Raw genomic sequence first — 25711 nt, forward strand, 5'->3', positions numbered from 1 at the left:
TAGCCGCAAAAACAAACTTCATTATGCAAAAACATGCTGCCCTCAGCAGGTCTGTGTGCAGCATTACCCCTGGGTTCTGGGATGTAACGCCCCGGGTCATAAGTTTAATATCCAAACCACAGGCTCAATGTGTTTCTGACCAGCTTAGTTTCTCGCCAGCGGTCCCCAATCTGCCTCGAGAGCCATTAACGCCTCCTGTAGTGAGCAGAATGGATATGGTGCTTGCGGTTTTGGTTGAAGGCAAAGCCCTCCTCTTAATGACCTTACGCTCCCACGGGCTCCGAGCTCATGATAGATCACCCCGGCTGTGTGGACTCAACTGTAAATATGGTTCTGTTCATAAACACTGTAGGGGTATTATCACCCGAGCTGCTGGTCTTGATTTTTTTTTTTAATGTGAAATATTGATGCAGGAGCTGCAGTTTTGGGGCTGAATGGTGTTGTTTTGATGTGAGGGGTGAAATGAATAGTGTTGTTGTGGCGTTGGGGTGTAATAACTATAAAGTTGATGTATTTTAAGGGTTCCACAGTAATGAAGGTAATAACCAGACGGAGCAGAAGTTCTTCTCTCTTAGAGAAAGTAGTAATTCGGGGTCTCTAAGTGTCACTTCCCTGCTGCATTCGGCTGCTTTCTGAATTTTCACTGTGCTCAGTGGACTGAAGTCGTCGTTCCGTCTTCCAGTTGCTCTCTGTGTTTCTCCGCGGGCAGTGTGGACTGACTTTGTGTGGAACTAGAACACAGGAAGAAGTTGTTTTTTTTTCTCTGGTTAATGACACAGAGAGGGCTGCAGCAGGAGGACTGAGTGTTGTCTGCTGATTGTGAAGGTTGCAGGTACGGCTGAGTACACAAATCTGGTCTTGGGAGCGTTTTTTTTTTCTTCTATAATCCCAGACATGTCTCTGTCTTGTGAGTGTGTCTCAGACTGGAAAGGCCACTCTGCTGTCAGCTCCACGTAGAGATGCTGAATGATTATAAATTCTTTAATTTAAGTGCAGTTTGTCCCAAAATCAGAATTTAAAATCAGTGCAATACTAGTATAAAAAAACCTACTGGATATGTTTTTCAGCATCACAGCAAAAAGAGAAAAGCGTCATTTGAAATAGGAAAATGTATTTCTTCTTGTCTTATTAGCAACCTGCACACCGAGCTGGTACATAACAAATTACATGAGACATTTGTAGGAATGTTAAAGAAACAGTTCACCCAAAAATGATAATTCTGTCCTAAACTTCTCACTACCATGTTCATGGAGAGTTGGGTGAAGTTTCATACTCATTTCTGAAGCTTCATATCAAAACAGCTGTGTGGCGTTCTCCTCAAAAACTGACGTAGATGGGGACATATTTTAAAATTTAAAAAACACAACCAAAAATAAACAGGAAATGGCTCCAGACAGCTTGTCCAGTGTAATCCAGATCTTCAGCAGCCCAGAGGTCACAAATATATTATTTGTGCCCTTTTTTTTAAAAAAAAGCCAGAATCATCACTGTAATAAGCTAAAAGAGTTAGCAACTAGGTGCTAGCACGAGCTCGACCCAGGGTGTCAATTTATCTTTCCAAATCCGTCTCAGATCTTTTTCAATGTTTGAAATAAGTCCACATCTACTCCAGTCGTTTAGGAGATTTCCACTGACATGAGGATGAGCAGAGCATGACTGAATTTACATTTTTGGGTGAACTATTCCTTTAATACCCCAACAGCCTTGGGTTGTCAATCTGTCTTTTTTTTTTTTTTATATCTGAGGTTCTTTTGATACTGTCGAATGTAGATATTGTACTTTTTAAAACATAAAAGTACTTAAGTATCTCCACTAAAATTCAGCAAGGAACTGTTATTTCTATCATAATTCAGTTTTTTTTCTTTGAGTTTTTGACATGATTTTTACCAAATAATTAAAAGTTAAACCCACATCGTACCACTAAGTGATTTTAGTTGCAGTGTATCACAGCTGTCTTGCAATTAGGCCCTTTTTTTTTGTTGTTTTGGATTTGATCTGGAGTCAAACACACGCTTAGACGTTACTTAAATACACAGAATTTAATTTATGCCGCTCAGGGTCTCTCAATCAATAAACAAAATGAAAGATGTTAAGTAGTGTGGGATCATGGGAGTTGTTGTCTTCACTGTTAAACAACCTCCACTGCCGAAGACAAATCTCTCTGAGAGGTCTCTCAGGTAGAAACGTGCACCGACGAGTTAATGTTTAAGAGTTTTAGTTACGTAACAGTTTACCGGGGGAGTCAGGACATTGTTGGACATGCTACACATTATTTATTTAAAAGGTCTTGTCTGCTTCCCGTTTACAGGATGTTTACATGTGTGCACATTTTTCTTCTCTTACTGGAAAAATGAAAACCAGGACTGAACGAACACCATGATCCCTGAAAAAAGTTTTGCACTTGAGCGCTGAAGCTTTAACAGCAGTCGCTTCAACAAAAGACACAAAAGAAGCGAAGACGCGTGTACACATTAAATATAAATCATTTTATAATATACAAATTGTACAGATGTCATGAACAATAGGAATGTGGACATACTCAGGATAGCAAAGATAAAGAATACTTCTTCTTCCTCGATAGCAAACACTGCTACGCAGGTGACATCAGCACATGATCAAAGATACTCAACATTCAAGATGGCAGCCGAGGTGATAAAAAAAAAAAAAAAAAAACCTCAAACAAACATCAGAGACAAAAAAACAAACCTAAGAATACATTTTCCAGAGGCTGTGAGCTAAAGTGACAACACAGAAAAGAAAAAATGACGGCATCCTATTGTATCATGTTCTGTCATTTCTACTCTGCCTGTTTCACATCATAGTAGCACACAGGAAATGAACCATTACATTTTTCTTTTTTTTTTTTTGCCTTTTTTTTTTAAAACAGCATTACCAAGAACAATTGCACCAGCGCCACTATTGAGGCTCAGACAGTTATGCTGATATAAGACAGGAAACTGTATATTACCCCCTTTTTTGCTACACAGACGAGTAGAGGGCTGCAAATGTATATTTAAGTCTAACATTAGTCAAAGGTCTCCTTCTTTTCACGGACGGCTGCGTTTACATGGTTCGGCATCATTTAACTGATGAAGTGTCAGATCCTGCCTCGCCTCGCTCTCCCTGTCTGTGTTTTTCTTTCTTTTTTTTTTTTTTGGTAATACCAGACGAAAAAACAGAAAAAAAAAAATCACAATTACCCACAGTCCCCTGGAGTGTACTCGTGTCAGAGGTTAGACTGCACTGCAAGCAATCAGCCCTTATCAGGGGAAGATGGGGCGCTGAGGGCCGCGGCCTCAGGTGGGACGGACGGATACCGGCCCAGGTTGTGACTTTTGTCAAGGTTACAATCATCCATGTTTGTGGATGTCGGACAGAGATGTAGCAGGAGTGGAAAAACAGTCATGTCACATGACATCATCTCGCCGCTTAACTGATTTTCCAAAAACTCTGCTCCTCTAGATAGAGAGGAATACGATCCGTCTGTTTTCACAGGATGCCAAAAGGGGAATAAATGTCACAGTTTCAGATAAGAAAGAAAGAAAAAAAACTAAACGAAACAAAAAAAAAGAGCTGAACACTGAAATACATTTGTATTCATGAAACAGAAAGATGACAGTTTATCTCGACGCTGGAGAAAATGTAGAAATTGATTAAATCTGACGAAAAAATAAGTTGACCAGGATTCAGCAGGGGAAATTCCCCCCCGCAAATATATTCATGATGATCTCGTCAGCTATCAAAAGGCGTCTTCTGGTTTTGCCTTTCATACTTCATCTCTGTCACATTCTGACGAACGTGTGAAAAGTGACAGCTGAGTCCCCGGCAGCTCTGATCCGAGAGGCGGCACAAAATATTTCTTGAATACAATAAGTGCTTATTAAAGCTCAAACAGCCGAAAGCTAGAAGCAGCTGAGAGAATGAAGTTGTGGGGGGTGGGGGGGGGGGATAAAATGAAATAAAATACCACAGAGAATATTATGATATGACTTCATATCTTATTTTTCGATATAGTGGTTATGTTGTCATGTGCTCGTGCAAAAAAAAACTCCGGTGTACAGCTGTGGAAAATCCATTCTGGCTCAAATGTGACCCTTGACCCCGTCTGCCATTAGCGATGACCTCACGCTCACAAGGTCGGGGCTCTGTCATAGTGGAGGGGCGAGAGGACAAGGAGCATATGTTTCAGGGGGGGTCACATAGGCGGTGACCCCCTCGGTTTTTAAAAACCAACAACAGCCCTCGGGAGGTAGCTCGAAGCGTCAGTCAGAAATACATTTCCAAGCAAGCTTTTTATTTTTTTTTCTCTTTCTTCTTTTTTTCTTTTTTTCTTTTTAGTGGAACAGCAGAGGCAACGCGAAGTCACCGTTAAAAATCTCCTGACTCAGAAAAACAGAACATTCACAACAACAATCATAAAAAGAAACTCTCAAAAATAAATCCCAAAAAAAACAAAACAAAAAAAAAAACAACAAAAAAAAAACATATCACACTTCAAAATGATTTATCCCCCTCACTCTGAATGCCAGTAATGAAACAGGGAACAACAGCTTCAAAATACCAACACGGACTGTAGCAAAAAACTCTCCTGTTCGACTAGAACAAACATAGAACACTTAAAATCACCATTGTGCCTCTAAAAGACAGTTTTCTAAAAGCAGATTGTGGGCCATTTACAGTATAGTAATAAGGCTAAGCTGGTCACAGTTTTCATATTTCTACTCTACACAATAACACTTTGCCATTTTAACATTGAAAAAAATCTCAGCGGCGGGCGGATTCATTAAGGAGAGCACTTATTCGGCATAATCGATCTTACTTTGAAGAGTTTCAACCCCCTCCCCTCCCCACACACACACACAAAAAAGGAGACACCGAGGTATCATCTATTCTCGTAAAACAAAACGATCCAAATTATGACAGATTATAGTCCGTGTAAATCAGGACGGCAGGTAGTTTAAGTTCTTGATTAACTGAATGCAAACGTTTTAATAAATAGTTTCTTCTGACAGGTTTTTCGTGATGAAGCGTGTGCACGTTCCCGCACAAAACTCTTCCTCCTCAGTGCAAATGTTTCCCTATGACATCAGCGGTAAATCTGAAGGCTATTTGCTCGACACGTTGAGGTGTTGTGCTGTCAATATCTCCGCCAATAAGTGACCTCCCCCCCTCCCCATTATAAATGCATGTTTCCTGACAGATACCCCACTGACAAAATCCATTAGTGAGCTAATGAGGGCTCTACACCGTGAGCGGCGCCGCCCCTCCCTCCCCCACTTTATTCCCCCTGTTTTTTTTTTTAATGGAAAGCTACTTGATGCCATGAAAACAGCACATTATGACTTGCTTATTGTCAGAAATGATGTCTGGTAAGAGGTGCTTAAAGAGCTGGAGGTAAAATAATGAAGGGGATCTCAGCGGGGCACGTGGGACGCAAACGGCAACGTTCCTTTAAACGAGCCTATTCATTTCTTTTATTTGACTGTGTAATGCTCCGTGATCGCTCTGCATCGCTCTCAAAACTCTCTTTTGTCTTCAATTTCTCCATTCTCAATCTCCGGTTTTGGTCTAAGGTTTAAAAACAACAAGGCTCGCTCCTGACCGCTCAGCTTCACCTCTGCTTCCACGCTTGACAAGGGCTTTTGTTTGTGGCCGTCGAATGGAAATGCAGTTTTTAAAAACGCGGAAATAAATCCTCCCTCGTGCTAACTAGGTGCATCTAAGTACGAGTTCTGCCCTTGAGCTGCAAACATTCAGCTGAATTTCACATCCTTATCTGACTCGGCTTTGAATATGGAACATTCTGTATGCAAGGTGAGCTTAGCACACCACACCAAAGAGTGATTATCGGCTCTCTTTGAAGCACTTGACGGCTTAGAGCTCAGCGTAAACAATTATCTCTACACCCTACTTTGGATTGCCTGTCGCAACAAACGCCTTTCCCATCACCTCTACGAGCGTCTCTCCGCCAACTTCCCTCCACGTCACAACTCAACACTGTATGGTGCACAGAACCAAAAGGAATGGGGAGGTGGTGATACAGTCTGTGATCACGTAAGACGCTTCTCTGAGCACACATGCCCTTATATTGTCAGTCATGTGGATGAGGCAGGCCTGTCCTGTCATGATCCTGCCTCTCGGGTTTTCTCTGAGCTGACTTTTATTGTTTTTCTGAAGAGAGCTGCTCAACTCTCAGGCGAACGAACACCTTGTAACAGGTGATACATCTCGGTAGATGTGTGAGGTCGTGTAACTGTTCCTCAAACGCAGGCAGAGAACTTTTCCTTCGATCCGCGAGAATTCAAAATCGAACGTCCCTGCTGTTCCTGACGTCAAACTCCTCGCTCCTTTTTTTTTTTTTTAAAGACCCGGTCACACCGAAATGTGGCAACATGTAATTCATCCCTGCGCCTTTTGAGAAAATTTGTAGCTCTAGAGGCTTGACGACATTAGGCACTAGTGGGTTTCGTGGGATAATATTATTTTATTTTAAACATATGATGACGTCGGAATGAACTGAATCATCTACCTGTCTCCAGAATCAGCCTCCCTACCGTCTTCCATGTTTCAAGTATGGACACAGATACAGATTATTTAGTTGGTTGAACAGCTGCAGATGATGATGTACTATCTCATCCCTACAATTAATCAATGATGCAAAATTGAGTGTCAGATAACGAGCAAACCCACAAATGTCTCAGATTCCATTTAAAAGAAACCGATTTTGCCTCTGAATTAGTTTTAAGTGATGGTGTGGCCGGGCCTTTAAACTGATTCTCCTTCTTCTCAAGTGAATTGCAACCATCTTTCTAGACACTTAACCCCCCTCCCCACCATGTCGATCCTGATCCAGCTATTCCAGTGTCTCCACATCGACTATCCTGCACCGGCAACTCATGTTTCGGATATATACATTCAGTGTGTGTGGTTATACAGCAGGGCTTACATCTGAAAATACATGAAATCGTTCTGTCGCTACACTGCGGCAGGCAGGTTTCGTGGGGAATCATCTGTGAAAGATGGTAGTTTTGGAGAAATGCTGCAGCGATGGGGGGGATTAAAGCCCCTTTTTATGTGGATCAGGGGCAACACTGAACCAGTTCTCATGATGGGGAATTTGAGAGGTAGGGTGGGGAAAAACCTTGACCTCGACCGCTCGGGGCTACTCTTGCGTCTCCTCTGGGCTTTGATTATTTGGTGTGGCCTGTGAATCTGCCACGATCTCCTTGGCGATGACCTCCACGCCCGCCGGCTCTTCCGTCTTGCATTTGATCGCTCTCCCTTCGCCCTCGTCTTTCTCCTCGTCCGTCTCGACCCCGTTTTCGATCACCGCTTCAGCTTCCGCTCCTCCGTCGTCCTCCTTTTCTTTGGTCTCGCTCTGTGTTTCGACAGTCGCAACGATTTTCGTCACCTCGTGGACCTCCCCCTTTCGTAAAGGCTCTCCGTTCTCCTTTGATCCTTCGATCTTCTCTTCTTCCTCTCCTTCCGTGCTGTTTTCTGCTCCGTCGTCTTTCGTCTCTGCTCCTCCGTCTTTCTCTTCAACAGTCTCTACGCTGATTTTGATCCCATCGTCAATCTTTCTGTCTTCCTCACACCTCGCCTCCCCCTCTTTCGACGTCTCACTTTCTCTTGCTCCCTCCACATCTGTTGCGTTCACCCTCTCATCCCCACTCTTGTCTTCCTCTCTCTCGGCCTTTTCTCTGTCATCGAGGATCTTGGGATCCTCGGCATCCTTCTCCGTTTTTGTTTTCTTCTTCTTCTTGTTCTTCGCTGTTTCTTTGATGCAGTTCTTGTTGGACTTGCTTCGGGGCTTGAAGATCAATTTCTGAAACATTCAAAATTAACAGTAGCGCGTTAGTGGAATGTAAATCTTTTGAATATGCTTTTGGGCACAAAGAAGTACACGCAGACTTAATTAAGAATGGATCAAGAGTGGATCTAATATTGTCCTGGGATAATGAGCTAATTCAAATGAGTCTCACTGATGCCAGGAAGGAAATTGAGGCCATTTTGAGGGGAATTATTGATGGCCCCGAGGCCAGCAGTCTGACCAAACAAACAGAAAAAAGCGAATGCAATATGTCCTCAATTACTTGAACAACTTCTGCAGGGTTCCACACAGTGCAGGGACAGAGAGGGAACTTGGATAAACTGCAAAGAAAATCTTGTTAACGCTAGCAATTCCCCGAGTCTTAGGGGCCTATTAAATTTGTTGTTGTGATGGCAGTTTAAATGCGGGTCACAGAAAGCGTCAACATGGATTCATTCCACTGCGGACAAAGGTTAGCTTTAGAGGTTATCACCACTATTCAGGGTCGCCAAGGAAGCATTAGCAACCCAGCTTCCCCGAACAACACTCGTCTGTTGAAGAAGTCCTGATATCTCAAACAGAGAGGAGTCCGTTCACATTTGTCCGGCGCTGTGTGTTTGGCTTCCCTAAAACAAAAACAGCTGTGGGATTGGAGGTGGCGGAAGGTGATGTTGGTCTTGGATATATGTTAAGGGGCTGACAGAAGGAATGGTGGGAGAACCCCAATTTGCCAAGAAATACAGAAAGAGGAATGTCGAGGTCGCGTACCTTTGATTCCCTCCTCTTTCGGCCCAAGACGGGTCTCTGCAGGAAAACAACCTGCTTGGTGGACAGACTTCCATCGCTGAAAGATGAGGACAGAGAGAGATAAAGAGAGTGGAGAGGATCATTCGGAAAAACGCTGGCAATTCAAGAAAACTCTGAGATAATTTCATTTCTCAGTCAAACACTTCTTTTTTGAAATAATAAAGATTAAAAAGAGAATGATTAGGAGATCAGAACAAGCTGTTCCCACTTGCTTTTCAGCATTTATGTTCATTTTCAGGTTCCTAATGTTATTTTGTGTTACTGCTAGAATACGTTCAGATGTTTTAGCGCTAAAAACAAACAAAATTCTTCTCATACTTTCCAGTGCTGCAGCTAAGGCCCCTCCTCCTGAATACCCAGCCTGCTCTGATTGGTCGGCTCACGCATGTCTGAGCTTGCACCGCTAACAACAACAGAGCAGCTTTATTCAATTATTACGTTCCAAACTACCTGCTGGACATGAATAATAAAAAAAATGTGCGACATGGGGATGTTTGTGATGTCATAAAGTCACGGAATTAAAGGCGGGACTACTGACGAGGCGTTTCAGGAGCAGCGTTTTCTGTGGGAGAGATGAGCTTCTGTCGGTGTTGACTTTGACCTTTTTAACTTTCAAGATCTTTTCCATGCACAAGAACCTTAAAAACACATAAGGAAAGGGTGAGAATAAAAAGAGCCAATGCCATAAACATCGACAGATTCTTCATTATTTATTGTTTTCTTTGCCTGACAGATTGCTGCGAACTCCAAGATAAACACGCATAATTCATTTGAGTTAAATCCTGGGATAACACACCATCATCCACACTCTCTCTGACCTTCCATCAAGATAGTTGCGTGATCGCCAGCCGCTGCTCATGCTTCACACCCTTATCTGACAGTTTAAGGATATAGGCTCACATTTGTGGCCCAACCTCTTCACTGCTGTCATCTATCAGTGTCATTTCCCCACTTTTCCCCCCACTTGAAAGTGATTTTTCGCATGCGGGGGGATCTTGACGTTTCCCTGAATGTCTGTATGCGACTCGTGAACGCACTCGGCTTCTCAGAACACGCATTTCGTCTCTTTTCCTCAATTCCCCAAATATAATCCTCCGTCCCATGCACGTGTCACACTCCTGTGTTCTGAGAGGGATAATCTGCTCGTGCTGACAGATTAATCGTGGCAGGAAATGCAGATTCATTTCTGAGTAGGCTTCCTGTCTCTCACGCTCGCTCTCACTCCTGCGTCTGCTCATCTTTGTCATGCACAGCTCCTTTCTCGGCCCGGCGCCCTCACGCCACTCGCTCAGTTTACCGCTCTGCTTTTATCTCCCGTCACAGACGCTTTTGTGACAGTTTCAGTGTTTGTTTCTGCTTTATTCCTCCCATTATGTTTTGCCATTATCGGACACGGCTTAAAAGGAGATATGCTGTCCCGTGCTGCTCTCTGACACAAGTTCAATAACCCGCACACACACATACGCACAAAGGTCAGATGCTGTCTAAAGTTAAGCCGCCCGCTCAACCGTGCACATGAGGAAAGATGGCAGGTTTATGATCGCTGCAGAACCCTAAAAGCCGGCAACAAATCTTCCCTTTCTCAACATCAAATGGGTTTTGAGACTCCTCCAGCAGAAGGCTTACTATCTAAACCATTCAAAGCCCCACCGCAACTTCTTTTTTTCCATTACCTCCTTCCTTCCACCATTTATCCATAGTGCCATTTTCTAGGCTGTCAAGAATGCTGGATGGCTTTCTGGGCGAATCATAGTTGAAAACTAACCTGGAGTTCCCAGCAAGAAGCCCCAGCACATTAAGCTAGAAAAGGAGCGGGTGGCTTAGAAAATTACAGGCCTTTGCCGAGCCTACTCTTGCCTGTCAGTGCCAGCCGCGCTATTATAACTTGAAGCCATACAGAACAGCAATAGCCTGTGTCAATTTACGGGTGAATGTACTCGTTGCTGGCTTCATCTATAGGGGAGAAGCACACCTATGCAGCAAACTGCCACTTATATAAGAATAAGGTAAGATAAAAGCATTGGCACATTTAAAATGCTGCATCAAAACAACACAAAGACTCTCTAACATAACGTCCTGATCACTATTTAGTCTCCAACTAATTTAGACACCTGCAATAATTAACCAATTTATCCAAACCTTCTTGTTTCCTTGTTCACTCGCCTCGTTGTTAATGCCGAGGAATTCACATTTACTGTAGTTAATGGCTCTAAAATGTAATTACCATCTGCATTAATTGAATGCGGCGAGCATGAATGCATGCTCTGAGACAACTACATGAATTAATGTTGTGTGGAGGAGCCGCTGAGCACCAGTTAGCATTAATTTCAGACGCCGCTGAGATCACTGACACTTATCCGACCCCTCCAGATGAAGTGCAGCCTGCGAGCCCCTCAGACGACGACAACAACAACAACAACAACAACAAAAAAGCGTGCATTTTGCAAATTTTCCTATTTAAAAATGGAGGAGTCAACACCACAAAAAACAAGCGTAATGAGTATTGCTAATCTGAAATAGATCATCAACCATTACTCCGGCGTGCAAAATGCTCTGAAGGCAGGGAGAGAAATGAGCTCCGTCTTGTACTGTATCTAGGGCGACTCTGATTAATTAGCCATGTTGTGCTGTTGTGTTGTGGCATTTTGAGCGAGAGGAGGGAGAGGCAGAGGGAAGGTGGAGGGGGGAAAAAAAAACAAAAAAAAACAAAGGATGAAAATAGAGAGGTAATTAATCAGACATGTTGTGAAAGAGCAGCGAACATGACCGACCGAGGAGGGAGGAGAGGGCAGCAAACAATCGGTCAGTGCGCTGATGGAAATGCTACATGCACACTTCATCAGTCCTGACACACCACACAACATTACATTAAAGAATAGTTTCACATTTAAAACCAATACTTGAGCGCCTCAGCTGAAATGTATTCACATTGGAGTTGTTATTGGTCGTGATCCTTTCTCCTGTCTGAACAAAGATCCCTATTATTTATGCTCAGTGTGAGATATGTACACAGGCGAGTCCTCCGTCTGCACTCTGCGTTCATTTAATTGGTGTTTGTGCAGCGTTTCTGAAAGCTTACGGATGCAGATGAAACGGGCAGTGACAGTTACACCGTCTAAGATGGATGTATCCATTTTCATAGATGCTTATTTACATTTACATTTGTGTAAAGTGACAGGAAGACAACATTTGCAGCCTTTACTGTGTGCAAAAAAGGCGTTCAAACGTTTGGCCTCGGTGTGAGTTTGTCAGATAATGCGCGGATCCGCTCAAGTCTCTTCAGTCTAATATAAATTCTTCTTGTACCTTCTTGTGCAATGTTTCCGTGCTTGGTCGAAGCGAAGGGGCAGGAAGTGGGAAACACTAGCATAACCGGCGCTGCAGCTGAACGTTGGACGCAGACGTACATTTTGCAAAGTTCAAGGACTGTGGGTTCTGGTCCCAGACACTGAAACTGACTCAGAAGCTGCTTTATAGTCTGGTGGTTTGGTAGAGGAGTCTGAGGAGGCTCTGGCTTTTATTTGTCTTTTATTTTTCTTTTAATATGGATTTGTTTGTTAATTCAATATAGAGACTGATGGTGCACTCTACCACAACAAGTAACGGGGGGACTTACCCTTCTCTATCCTCTACTTGTAAGCTTATTTTTGCTCTTGTGATGACTAATCTGCCATCAGCAATTTGTTTTCATTGTGTTGCTATAGGAACCACAGTTATATCGCAGGTGCAACTGAAAATAGGCGTTTGCAGACCGGAGGAAATGTCTCATAGCTCTTAGAATCTCCCCTTTTTTACAGAACCGATGTTTGTCTACAGTAACCTTCTGGAAGATATCATTCCTGCACCAAACACTGCCTTATTTACAATCTTCTTGTCGTATTTTGCTCATGATTTTTAAGCCAAAGCTTAAACATCTCAATCATCATAAACAAACAAACACTTTCACTAATGTTGGGTTGGAGGCTGCCAGGCCACAGACTGAAGAAAATGACAGCTTGAGTTTAGCCCAAACCAGCAGTTAGTCCGAGATGTCTTGTGTGCAAAGTAGCACAACACAAAAAAACAAGCCCAGCAGCCTCCAGATGTCAGATCAGGTCATTGTGTCTTACAATGTACAGGATCTTTTTTAACATAACAGCTGAAAATAAACAGAAATAAACATGTTTGCACATTTTACAAAAGTGTCGCTGTGACAACAAACCGCCGGTCGTCTGGTGACTTCCAGAAATGACTTGTCAGCGTGATGTCACAGCCGTCACGACATATCGCTACATAGCAGCTACAGTTTCATTCTGACAAATCTGTGACAGTCGATGGTATCAGGGTGTTTTTATTCTCATCCCCAAATGTCCTTATATATATATATATATATATATATATATATATATATCATCTGACTACATCATCTGTTTTGGTTTTGTCGACTCGTGTATGACGCGCAACTGCTAACCAAGGTAGCCATTAGCTCTCTAGAAGCTAATATGTCGCTAATATAACATTCCAAGTGTTGAATTACTGTTGGGCGATCTTCGTTGAATACCTCAGTATAACTCTACTAATTAATTATTAGATAAGCTCTTATTTATAGTATCTCGTCTTTTTTCTGATTTATGACATTCTGATAATGTTTGTTGCCGACTGTTTTCACATTGCTGCATATAGTTACACAGCCTGTATATTAATAAATGCTACCAATTATACTGCACTATGATTTATTTATTAGTACGAAGCATGATGTGAATTTATTTGTATGCTATTTTCTATTTTACGCCCAAAATCTGAGTGGTTTGTGTGACTTGTTTGAAGAGCGTCTTAATCATCCGCGCTGGATCTGGAGCGAAGTGTTCGACTGGTTCATTATCAGCATGTTAAAGACCAAATTCTGTTTTTTGAAGTCAGGCTCTTCAGGGCGCCTGAAAAAACATGCGCGGCCTTTGACCATAAGCGGATGTACGGTACACTCATATAGCAGCCGTGAGTGATGAGTCAGCGCAGGCTTAGCCGAGCGACCGTTACATTTCTGTGAGGAGATTTTCCGCCATCAGTCAGAGCTGCTGCTCGGCTCGGAGCTCAGCCTCAACTGGAACAGATTTAGGTCAATATTTTCTAAAAGCCGTCGTATTTCTTTTGAACAATAACTTAAACGGACGAGCGGGCCACTGTTATAATTTATACCGCGTTCCGGTTTTTACAGAAAGCTGTTGCGTATACAGTACAGCAGGTTTTACGCTCCTGCTGCAAGTTACAATAACTTTTCACACAGGGCTCAGTTTTCAGCCTCACACTTCCTCAGGAAAAAAAACAAAAACTTTTATAGGTTTCATGTGAACTTAAGAGTTGCCCCCACACAGCAGAACTAGAAGTGGAGAGACATTTTCCATTATTCATTTGATTCACACAACTTTTAATAAAAAAAACCAAAATCCAGCAAACACTGCAGTGACTCAGAGCTGTTACATCAGGTTATAGCCCTAAAAAGCTGCTTCTTTGTTATCTTGTGAAGAACCTTTTTCTCAAACGCCAACTTCTTCTTTTTTTTATGAACTAAGAAAAACAGTCTTGTCTCCAGCTTGGTAACAATGTTTTTTTTTGGGGGGGGGAAATCCAGCAGGTTTTTAAATGATTCAGGAGCAGTGTTGGAATATAAAACACTGCTCAAAATTTGTTAGGGGATGCTGGGATATCGGGTGCATGTATGGATACGTAATACGAGTCAAATGAAATGTGTCGCGTTATTTTTGGGGACCAGAACACAAAATAAAATTTCAGTTATGTCACAGAATCAAGTGAAACACTGAAATGTTTCTGTACTGAGGACAGTTTATTCATATCTATCTCTCACCGCATTGTTTTTTTTAAATTCAGCTGTTATCCTTTCATTCAAAACGATGTTAGCATTTACCTTTTTAATATTGCTTTGTGTTATTGATGTTTTAACGTTGTCTCTATGCATTTGTATGCATTCATTCATTGGTGCTATTTGTAAGAAGAGCTGATCAAATACTTTTCTTACAGTTAGGCCCTTTTAAATCCCTAATTGATTCAGCCAGGTTTTTGGAAATTAACGTTAACAGTTAATGTTTCTGCAAATCACTGATACGTCTCAGGTTGCCAAATGTGGCATATCACGTTTACATTTTATGCTTTTTAGCCACCTTACACATAAGGAGGTGGACGGGATGCCAACATGTACGCAGTTTTCATACTACAGTACAACTTTTGACCTTTAACCCAGCAGTGAAAAAGTAAAATTAAGGCGTTGAGTTTACCCGACGGTGTTGTTAATCACTCGTCAATGTTAGCGTTCATCGATCGTTGTGTGTGTGTGTGTGTGTTGCAAATAGTAGGCTAACCGTCACGTTTCCCTGAATCCTTTACTGCTACAGACAAACTGTAAGCTTATGTGCCACGGCGGCGGAACCGCCTCACAAAAAGTTTCGGAAACCACCACAAAGATTTCGTGACAGCTATCAGGAGAGATGGCCCTGCCTCCACCTCATCACACCTCGTAACGAGCACAGTCACACGCACAAATACTCCCCAGCCCCCAAAACATAATGATATTAAAAATAAAAGGATGATAAGAAGAAACGTTCATTGTGTCAGTAGGCTAGCCTATCACGCACACCATCCTTCCCATTAGCAGGGGGGCAGTTAGAAAAGTGGTGAAATGTCTAGAAATCTAGAAGGTTTTAGACGGGCTAGATGCTGATTAACCTAAGAGAAATAAATAGAATAATTACAGAACAGCATTTAGGTTGTGCTAGGTTTAGGTTGGGGGGGTGTTCTCATAACATTTCTTTGAGGTTGGCAGGTCTGTGTCTGCAGTTTCACACCACTAAGGTATTTTTTTAAGGACACAAGGGCATTTTGAGGATCCAGTTGTGTTTGTGACCTGGGGATTTCCAGCTTTTGTGGTGACCCAAACTGGCTATTTTATCACAGGAAGTAGGACCATCTGGATCCCTGATCGTGCCAACCAAAACAGGTATTCTTAGCCAAACACATGACTGACCAACGTAAAGTTGCAACATAAAGACAGTTTTAGTTTTAACTTGTCTGTGATTTTGCAGAAACTTCCCCGGTGGTTAATATTTATTCTGGTGATTGGATTGAGTTCTTTAAACTTCTGCAGATGTCATACATCATCATAAACTAATGATCAGCTCCACATTAACCAGCTACAATATCATGTAAATGCTGGTTATATGTTAATGCACTAATGACACCTATAATATAATACAAATTATTATTTGACACTCTTGAAAGGATCATTGTGTAGTATGACTACGCTGCATTTTAACTGATAGTATCTTTACTGCAGGGTTTAATTGTTATAGAGCTCTTCCATGTTATTATAATTAATTAATTTTCTTAAAGGATTTGCTGGTTTAATAGTTGAAAATGAACATATATATCTCCAGTCTCTGTTGCTGCAGTTACTGCATCTTGCCAACAGGGGTCGGTAGAGGTCATAGATTACTTGTTGTCCCTTTTAATAGTCAGATGATGGTCAGTACCTGTTAGTTTTGATTACAGGAGTTGGCAGCACGCAGGTGAGCCTCCATCCATACGTGGCCAGCGACTGAAGCAGAGGGATGTAATCTGCCTTCACCTGCAAACCCTGTGGAGAGAACAGAGGTGCCCGTTACAAACCTACAATCAATACTAACAACCCTAATCTCCGTTTTAAACATCGCACACAGCACACAGCACAATGAACAGCGTGCAGCAGAGTGCATCGTGATAACAGCTGTGAGGCATCAAGGCATGAGATGAAAATCAAACGTCGTCGGCATCACACTGCAGCTCAAATCTCAGCTAAAATCTTCCCTCTGAGATATAAAGGCTTTAATATAATGTCCGCGTGTTTTCTGAGAGGTTTGTTTGTCAAAAGAAAATGCACACAAAAAAAAAACTAAAGCGTGGATCAGAACGCTACAGAAAGTCCCAGGTTGCCATGAGTCAACATGGCAACCATCTCTATTCAGGTCAAGTGTGTGTCGGCACGGTGAGTCCTTGAGCAAACATACCGCTCATGTGAAACTGCTCACTTTATGGTAAACACTGCAGCGATGTTGGTGCTTTTTGAACTGCCGTTAAATGAGCATCGCTTTAATCACAGATTTAAATTAATGGGCGAAACAACAAACGCTTTAAACGCTTGTGTTCACACAGATTACTTCATGTACTTTCAGAACACACACGCCCTGTTCAGAGAGGAAGCGTGCTGTGGTTTGCCATTTCTGCCATGTTTGGCACCTGCCGAAATTGAGAAACCGCAACGCGTGTCAGTCAGTTGCTTTTACCTCTAACGTATGCACATTTACACGCACACACACACAGAGAATCACACAAATCTGCAGTTCTACAACATGCCAGTTACTGAGAGACCTCAATCGGCTTCTCCTGATTCTCTAAATGAAGCCTAGAGCTGTGGTCTGTTACAGTTTGAAAGACAAGAGGGTCAGCATTTTGGGCTGTTCACCCGCTTTACATAAAACCCAGACCGTTAGACTCGGCGCTGCAGTGTGAGTACTGACATGAGTCAAGAAGGCGACGAACACGAACGCCTCAGAAGTTTCCAGAGTCTATTCATAGAGCGCTGATCAACTGTACGAGAACAGAGGCTCAGGAATACATCACACCTACACACGCCACATTAGCCTTCACTGTACTGTGAAGTGTGAAAGTCTTCTCTAATTAAAGCTGCACCAGCCAAGGTTTCTGTGTGCGCGTGCTGTACAGCCGGCTTCATCAGCCGCTATCGCAGAGAGCCACATTAGCACACGTGTGAATACACGCCATGACACCATAGTTCAGATTTATTAAACAGGTACAGGGCAAGTTACTGCAAATCAAAGCTTTTATTGTGGTCAGAAGGCTGCTGGTTAGTGATGTCGTCGTGTCGTCTGCTCTTTTATTTCATAGTTCATACTTCATAGTACTGATCCATCGTCACTGCTGCAGGTTGTGTGAACAAACATTCTGCAAAACCACAAAAATGATTTCAAATTCTTAATGAGATCCAAACGTTTATAAGAATGATCAAACACCACATTCAGCTGTGGAAAATATGTATAAAATGATGCACGAAACATAATTTGGCTTCAATCAAGTGTCGAAAATCAGCATCTACAGAATAAAAACACGATCGCTGCATGAAGCTAAAATCAGGATTAAAATCAGATGTGACTCAAATCACAAGCTCGCGTGATGTAATGACACATTTCAGAGTCAAATCGCTACTGTCAGTCATATACTATAAACTGATCCAATAGTCATACTTGAACAGAAACTATGAGAACAACAACTACTAAAAAGACTGCTGTTATTAATATCACAACTCCGACTGCTCATACTAAACCACCATTATAGCAACATCTGTTACTACAACAATGAAAACAACCAAGTACTTAAGTTATACCACCATAACTGCATTTATACTTACACAACGTGTAGCATTGATTAGTGTTTAATGTGTATAATTTACTTGGGTACATTTTAGGGCATTTAGCAGACACTAACTGCGACTCTGGTGACGCCATGTAAGGTGCCGTCAGCACATCAGGAGACAGTTTGGGGTTCAGTATTTTGCCCAAGGACACTTCCACTTACAGACCAGGGGAATCGAACCAGCGATCTTCAGATAACAAGATGGCGGCTCTACCCCCGAGCCACAGCCACACGTACAGAATGTGTTACGAAGTCGAATTGCTTTAATTAAAACCTCCACAGTTACGACAACTCATACTGTTTCTATTCTAATCGTTACCACTCTTTACTGTAAACACCTCTGCTGCCTCTTAGTTCTAATTCTTCATCTTGATCGGTGGCTTTCCATTTTTTTTGTGCCCGAGGCAAAGCACACCTGTATTCATATCCACACAAAATAGCCTCTATTAAAAATGTTATCTAATTACTTTTGTTTGTTTTTTTTATCTACTCATGCCCAATAAAACTTAACAAAAAAACAATATCACTCATGAAATATTAACAAAACGGTTCAATAATTCATCTGAAATAGATTAAATCACATAAATGCAGCAACAGACTTAATTTAAACCAGAAAAAGGGAGAAAAATGAGGTTAACTGCTCTGCAGATCTATTTTCCCCTCGTCATCCTCCCTCACACCGGCTGTCAGTCAGAGCCTTTGAAGTGTCACCCTCTAATAATTCCCACCACCCAACAATTGCGTGTGTTGGTGAAATACTGCGGGTTTGCCTGGAAGGAAAAGGATTTTCTCAGGGTATGTAATCTGCTTTTATACTGGTGAAATGACTGCATACAAAGAGCTGATACAGTCAAGTAAAAAACTCATTACTTGTTGTATATTGCAGTAATAATCTAACAGGATCCCGAGGCGCGCTAGTTTCCCTCGGTTGCCATTTCTGAACCACAGATCTAAACATTGGCGGTATCATCAACTATTACCACTACAACTACTACCATTGTAATTAACAGCATCTACTCCTACAAGCACTGCCAGGTGTACCACTATCCCTCGAGCTGTTACTGCAGCGTTTCAAGTACAAGTACTGCAGTTGCTACTACGACTGCAGTGGTTTCCTGCTACCATTATCTTTACTAATTTTGCAGCAGGGTGTAATGGGTGGTGATACAGAGAGATTAAAGAGTCAGAGCATTTCTGAGAGAGAGAGAGGCTGATCAGCATGCAGTGCTCATTTGCTGCCATGAGACAGACTTTAAGTCCAAACACTTAAACCCACTCCACCGCACAACGTCTCATTTTTCTTCCACAGATTCTTATTGACCGGGACGACAGTACACGCACAAGCAGACCTAAAGCACTCACATATCAAGTTGTATGCTGCACAGAGCTAATCGTTAGGATACAAGACGGCGCTCCAGACATTATTTACACAAGCATTGCTTTCTAAGTTCCTACAGGGAGCGGCGCATCTACATTTTTCCGGGGCGTTTGTGTTGGATTGGCTCCCAGAAACAGGCTCTCTTTCAAAGCTTGCCCGGGAAGTAAATTGAGGAATAATTTTTCTGTAATGGCTTGCTGTTCTTTTTGGAGGAGGTGAGAGTTAATCACAGTCCCTGTAGTCTGGCTCCCCTCTCTCCACCCTGACTTATTATGCGGGGGCCACCTCGCTGCATCAGCACTCCGGCAGTAAACCTGTGAGGCTAAAACACAAAGTAATCACACGGCCATCTTTGTCTGCGATGGTATCTGAGAGAATATAAAGAAGGACCACATGGTAAGAGGAGAGAGAGGAGCTCTACGGTTTAAGCTACTTTTAAATTAAATCCACGCTTCTTCTTTTTTTTTTTTTTTTCCTGAGATCATCTCTTTGCACGGTTAAACATCATTTCTACCTCGGAGCGACCACCTTGCTAAAGGGCATCTCAGCAGGGAGGAGGCGAGCATGTCAGATACTTAACCGTCACAGTTTCCTCAGCTGATGCCGGTTGCTATAATAACAACTGCAGAGGCAATAACCCACATCTAATCTTAAAGATTTTTGATGCTAAGGCTCCTCTCTATCATGTTCCGAGGAGTTAAGGAGATATATTATCCGGTGTTCGGGAATGTAGACCTCAGACGGAGTTTGTTTTCGGGCCCGTGGCAGACGAGGGTGCAGCTGCAGGTCAGCGCCTGAGTTCAAAGTGCCCTCTGATAGTCTGCTCACCAAAAACACCGGAGTATTGTTCTTACTTTTAACCCCCTCCACCGACTCCGTAAGGCAGACATAACAAACCATAGTTCTGTTTGGTTGTTTTTTTGTTTTTTTTTTTTTTTTTCCTTCTCGCCGGCTCTGAATATTGCTGTAATTTTGCAGACAACTCGGGTCAATAGGTTTGCAGACACAGTCGGGTAATGATGGCGCAAATACCTTTTTAAAAGAAAGGGCATTCGGAAAGTGTTCCTGATGGGCTTCGCTTGGCCTGGAGTGATGTCACAGCAACAGAAAATCAACATCCGCTATGTTTTTAAAGCGCTACAGTAACCTTTTGTTAGTGTCACTGGCCCCTTTTTCAAAGACGCTGAGAAGAAATCTTCAATATGCGCGCTTTCTTTTTTTGTACATCTGACTAATGGCTGCTTCTGATCAGTTCTGTGTTTGGATGATACATCAGCTCACTGGCCAGAGGTCATAAAAGTAATCAATGCCTCTTGTGTGAGCGCATCTGGTTTGTGGTCGAGCTAATGGAGCTACCGATAGTAGCTCAGCAGTGTCACCAGTTTGCCGTTTGTACTTTATTTTCTGAGCTCTGTCAGGACTTCGTGCTCACCGTGGCTAAAAGTTCACTCTTGACCTATAAGACAGTAGCTGTGGTTGTGGTTGCAGGTGAGAAAAGACAATCTCGCCACAATGTTCATTTCGTGGCTGCTCTGGAGCTTTGATTCTTCCACAGGATCTAAAAATATCACCCTCGCTGCATCGGGCACACGGCTGGGCCCTCCCCCAGCACACCTACGCACCATCTAGGGAGCTTTTCATTGTTTAACATTGCATCGCTGCAACAATAACACAGCTTAATGAAAGACATCCAAAGTGCATCTGAACTTTTATGAGGCATTAGCCCACCTTACAGTCCAGACTAAACTATGCAGCCTGGCAACGGACGACGAGGCGGCTGAGGGAGACGAAGGTTCAGCCGGTGCAGGAGTCGTCCACGTTCCTCCTGAGCTGTCAGTGGAAGCTTTTATCGTGCACTTTTGCAGGGAGAATAAAAAATGTTAGCATTTAATGATTGAAGCTGATGGCTCAAATGGTGGTTCGGAGACGGATCATCAGACAAATCATCAGCTTAAAAGCAGCAGTACTTATTATTTCATAATAATAGAAAAAGAAGAAATAGATGTGTCAGAGTCTTATTCTGACAGCAGAGCTCCTCATGCTTCTGTGTTTATTGCTTTGTTCAACTAGCCCGGCAGCTAGTTGGCTCTTTTTTTTTTTTTTTTTTTAAGGTTGACTCAACTGACTCTTTTCACCACAGCCTACTTTGGAGAAGAGGGGAACAAAGACAGTCTCTGTCTCATGTTAACCTCAATTTGGACTCAGATCTGCTGCCAACACAACACTGATTCTTCTCTGATGTCCCCACAGCCTGGTGATAACGGTATATTAGGCCATTTTCTGAGGGGCCTCCATGATGTGGTCGCTCATCAGAGAGATACTCAGATCTTGATACAGCAATCTGAAATGTCTATACCAGTCAAATGTGACCTGTGGGGTCAAGAATCACAATCCAAACATCATGAGATCCCGCAAATGTATCTGTTTTTGGAAATAAGAAAATAAAAAGGTCTACCAGTTAAATCGGGTTTTGTTTTGTTGGACTTTCCTTATTTTCTTTCATTTGTTTTTCACATTTATGTGTATTGTATGTAATGGTACCATTACCACAGTGTTTCCACGCTTGTAGGTGTGAAACTACTGGATTTTTTTAAGGAGACGTCGGGACAAGATCCAGCCATGTTTTACTGGATATTTCTGAGGACATTGTCTTTGGCAAAACACGATCTTTTCCTCAACCTAAACAGAACATGAGCACACTGTAAAACAGAAAATTTAACCTACAGAGGCCTTCAGTTGGAACATAAAGCAATGTTAAGATTCAGCACATCTGTGGTTTGCACAAAAATTCTTCTACCGTGAAATGAAACCATATAATATGTTGGCTAACTGGTGACTCGTTGAACGTTGCACAATGAACTCTTAAAGATAGATTGTTATCCCTGACAAAACCAGAAATAGTAGTCCAAGTAGAAGTCTATTAATATTTGGTAATATTTCTTTCTCAAACAAAACGCCTCAAGCACCCCGAATCCATCCTTCACTTCAGGATATGAGTGTCGAAATGTTCCTTTCCACCTCCGGTCACAATAAAACTGCCACATTTTTAGACGCGTGTTATTACTTGTTTCTGGTATCTTTACTTGCGCCGGTAAACAACTGCAGCCTATGAAGCAGCAGAACGTCTCCGTCCGCCTCCGATCTATCAGCATCATCGTCACGTCGTGTGACAGAGCGGGCCGCGATCTCACACTCGCAGGGACAGTGCAAATTACTCTCCCTCTATCTAGGTCACCTCTTCTCTCACCTCAGTCAGAGAGGATAGAGATATCACGGACAGGCGGCACGCGCTAATGATCGGCTCTGTGTGCGACATGCAGGCCGCAGCATGCACACACACAGGGACACACACAGCAACACTTTAAGGTATCATATCATGTGAAGAATCGGGCTCGAACCTGCAAATCTGCATCCTGTCTTCTGTGTATCGACCACTGAAGTGAACCCAGAGGAAGTCGATGCCTTTTGCGTGACCCTGATTTCAAGAGGGACTGAACACACACGACATGTTTGTGTGTGTGTGTGAGGTTTCCTTTTCTGTGTCTTAAAACTATTTCTTCAAAGATCCCTCTCTGCAGTACCAGAGCTGTGATGTGGGGCCCTAATCCCATTTTCTTTCCCCTTATTTTATTTTATTTTTTTCATTCCTGGAGACTGTCAAGCTCTTCAAAGTTGGGCAAGCAAGTAAATTCTGGGAAAGAGCGACAACAATGTCGGCGCTGTTAAGCTCCTTTCACTTGCTTTGACTTTGGACTGCCATTTCTTCAATGTGAACTCCAGTGATATTAACTTTTAAGGTGTCTTTCTCCAGGAGCCGACACTTTCTCTGAACTCTCCATGCATATATATCTTTTTTTTACTTGTTTGTCTGCCGGGTTACGAGTTGTCAAGATCAAGGAGTGAGCAAGCCCGTGACATCAAACTGCAGCGTTTTCAAGTGGTTGAGAAAACATTTTACTTTTTCTGACAATCGTGCTATGACAACCCAAAGTTTCTAATACATCAAAATATGTCAAAAACTATGTACAAAAAGTGAATGCTTAAAAAGCTGTAAATCGTGAGATGAAAGTGTACACAGCTTCTTATTCACTCTGCCTCCAGTCCCTCAAGAAGTCAGAGAGAAAACGGTTTAAAACTTAAATCTCTTAAAATCTTCGCTTTAAATCATTCTGTGTAATAAAATATCAGTTATTTTTTTTCATGTGCGAGCTGCTCTAATGATAGAGAGAAAAGGGTTTTCTCGTGGTAACCAGGGAGTCTGCAGTCTATCGTGCTTCCTGCTCTTTCAATTTGTCGAAGTCTTCTGCACAGAAACAATAATTTTCTTGTGTATATATATATATATTTTTAATATATTTCTTTCTTCTATTTTTTCACTGTGATTATATGTACAAGAGCCTGGCTGCGTCTCTGCTGCACCCAATTAGAGTAACAAACGCTCATGCCAGTGTTGTTAGTCTGGTAAGAAATATTTTAAAGAGTCAGTAGGAAAGAAAAACAGAGTCTCATCTACCTCCAGCGCTCTGTGGCCTCGCAGGATAAGGTCACTTTCATGCACAGGTCTGGAGAGTCGTGCTGAAATGGAGGTGAATGGACTTTTGTTTGTGCCCCCTTAAAATTCTATTCAGCCTCTTTGTATTGGGGTGGTGGCACTTAGGCACATGGTGAATAAGAATTGAGAGTATGTGCACGGCTGAATATCAGAAAGGATGAGTGTAAAAATATGCTTTTTTAGGGGTTTGGGGAATTGATGGTCTTCTACGGAAATGTAGTCAAATACAGTAGATGAATGCTGATTTTTATTTGACCTCTTTATCCCTGATTTTCCTCTCAAAGGGGCACTTTACCAAGATTATATGGCAGTTCAATAGCTGCACTGAGTACTGCTCAGCCGGACCTCTCTGGAGGAGCTTTGTCAAGTCTTAGAAAACTTGAGTAAAACAACGACTTTTAAGCAAATCACATGCATTATAAACTGTGGGCATGAAAAAAAACAGGATTTTAAAGTTGGACCCATACAAGGGACATTAAATCTACCAATACATCCTCATACCTAAAGGACAGAAAAGGTTGTTTTGCCAGTGATCCACAGAACAAGGTATAAAACACATGTACTCATAGAACAGGAGTTACATCTAGTAACTATTATTTAAAGAAGCTAAGCGGTCGCAGCTTTAACATCATGAACTGGTTGCTGTTCGGTTAAGGCACCATCTTGACTCATCCATCTCCCTAATTATCCTCCACACGTGGACTCTTTTTATTATACCACCTGCCTAATAATGAACCTGACTACTGAACGATGTGGCCATTTTTTCGGGGAGGATCGTCTTAATCAGGATATCTGACTTGAATCTGTTTCGTAAACTTGAATCACTGTTGAGTCCATTTAAAAGAATTCTACTAGGATAGCACTGATACAACCGTGTCAGACTCCTGGCTCAACCTCTCTTGCCTACATTTCCCACAATGCAACTCAATCACAGGCAGTTGAGACAGATGAGATGAGGCTATCCGTTTAATGATGCTTCCTCAAAGGACGTCTCTTAGTGCTAACATGATTCTCAGGTGAACTATTCAAAACAAAGATGGGATGATTTTTACAACTCAGTCTCATAAAAAGGACATTAGTTTATTCTCAAATTATTTCTATAATTCCATGAACGATTGTCGGGTTGGATGATGTTTGACTGTAACAGCACTCGTGTCTGTGGTTGGGTTCAGGCAAGTAAAGCGCTCCAGGAAAAAAAAACGTGATTTAATTGTAAATTGCTTATAAAATTATTAATTACCTCTTAAGTCACCGCTGACTCAAAACCAATCACCATCTTTTCCCTACCCTTAACCTTTACCATGTACAATTAACTCTTGCTGCGGACCCAGATAAAGGGATGTATCCAGGAATTGTGACATTTTTCCAGCAGGTTCGTTAATTCCTCCTGGAATAATGCATGGATCAGGATCGTTACATGGCTGGTATCTATGGGTGAGGACAAAAGGGGGACTGTTAGGCCCGGGGTGGAGGTATGTGCCCTGAATGAATTCCCATTATAATTCTGTTTTATCACACTTTTTTTTTTTTTTATCAAAAAATGGCAGTTTCTGAAAATGTGGATGTTGCATACGGCCATTTTACAATTTCGATAATGTGTCACTAAATTGTGCAGCCCTGATTGCCAGCTTCATTAATTAACAACATTTTCCTGATTATGTTAATAGAAAATGTTAATTCGTGCAGCATTGCGTCTCCGATCCAAACA

General features: G+C 42.1%; 1 protein-coding gene across 2 annotated transcripts in view; it reads right to left on the bottom strand.

The window, feature by feature from the left end:
* Window positions 1-5140: 5140 nt before the first annotated feature.
* LOC119006607 (raftlin-like) overlaps window positions 5141-25711 on the bottom strand; it is a 214894-nt gene continuing 194323 nt past the window's right edge. For both annotated transcript variants that reach the window (XM_037075495.1, XM_037075496.1), the window contains 3 exons: window positions 16138-16241; window positions 8579-8654; window positions 5141-7825 (listed from right to left, as the gene is read on the bottom strand). In XM_037075495.1, coding sequence (XP_036931390.1) covers window positions 7163-7825; window positions 8579-8654; window positions 16138-16241 — 843 coding nt within the window. In that variant the 3' untranslated portion in view covers window positions 5141-7162. The remainder of the gene's footprint in view (window positions 7826-8578; window positions 8655-16137; window positions 16242-25711) is intronic.

The sequence above is a fragment of the Acanthopagrus latus genome, chromosome 17 (genome assembly GCF_904848185.1).
Source record: "Acanthopagrus latus isolate v.2019 chromosome 17, fAcaLat1.1, whole genome shotgun sequence".
Lineage (NCBI taxonomy): Eukaryota > Metazoa > Chordata > Actinopteri > Spariformes > Sparidae > Acanthopagrus > Acanthopagrus latus.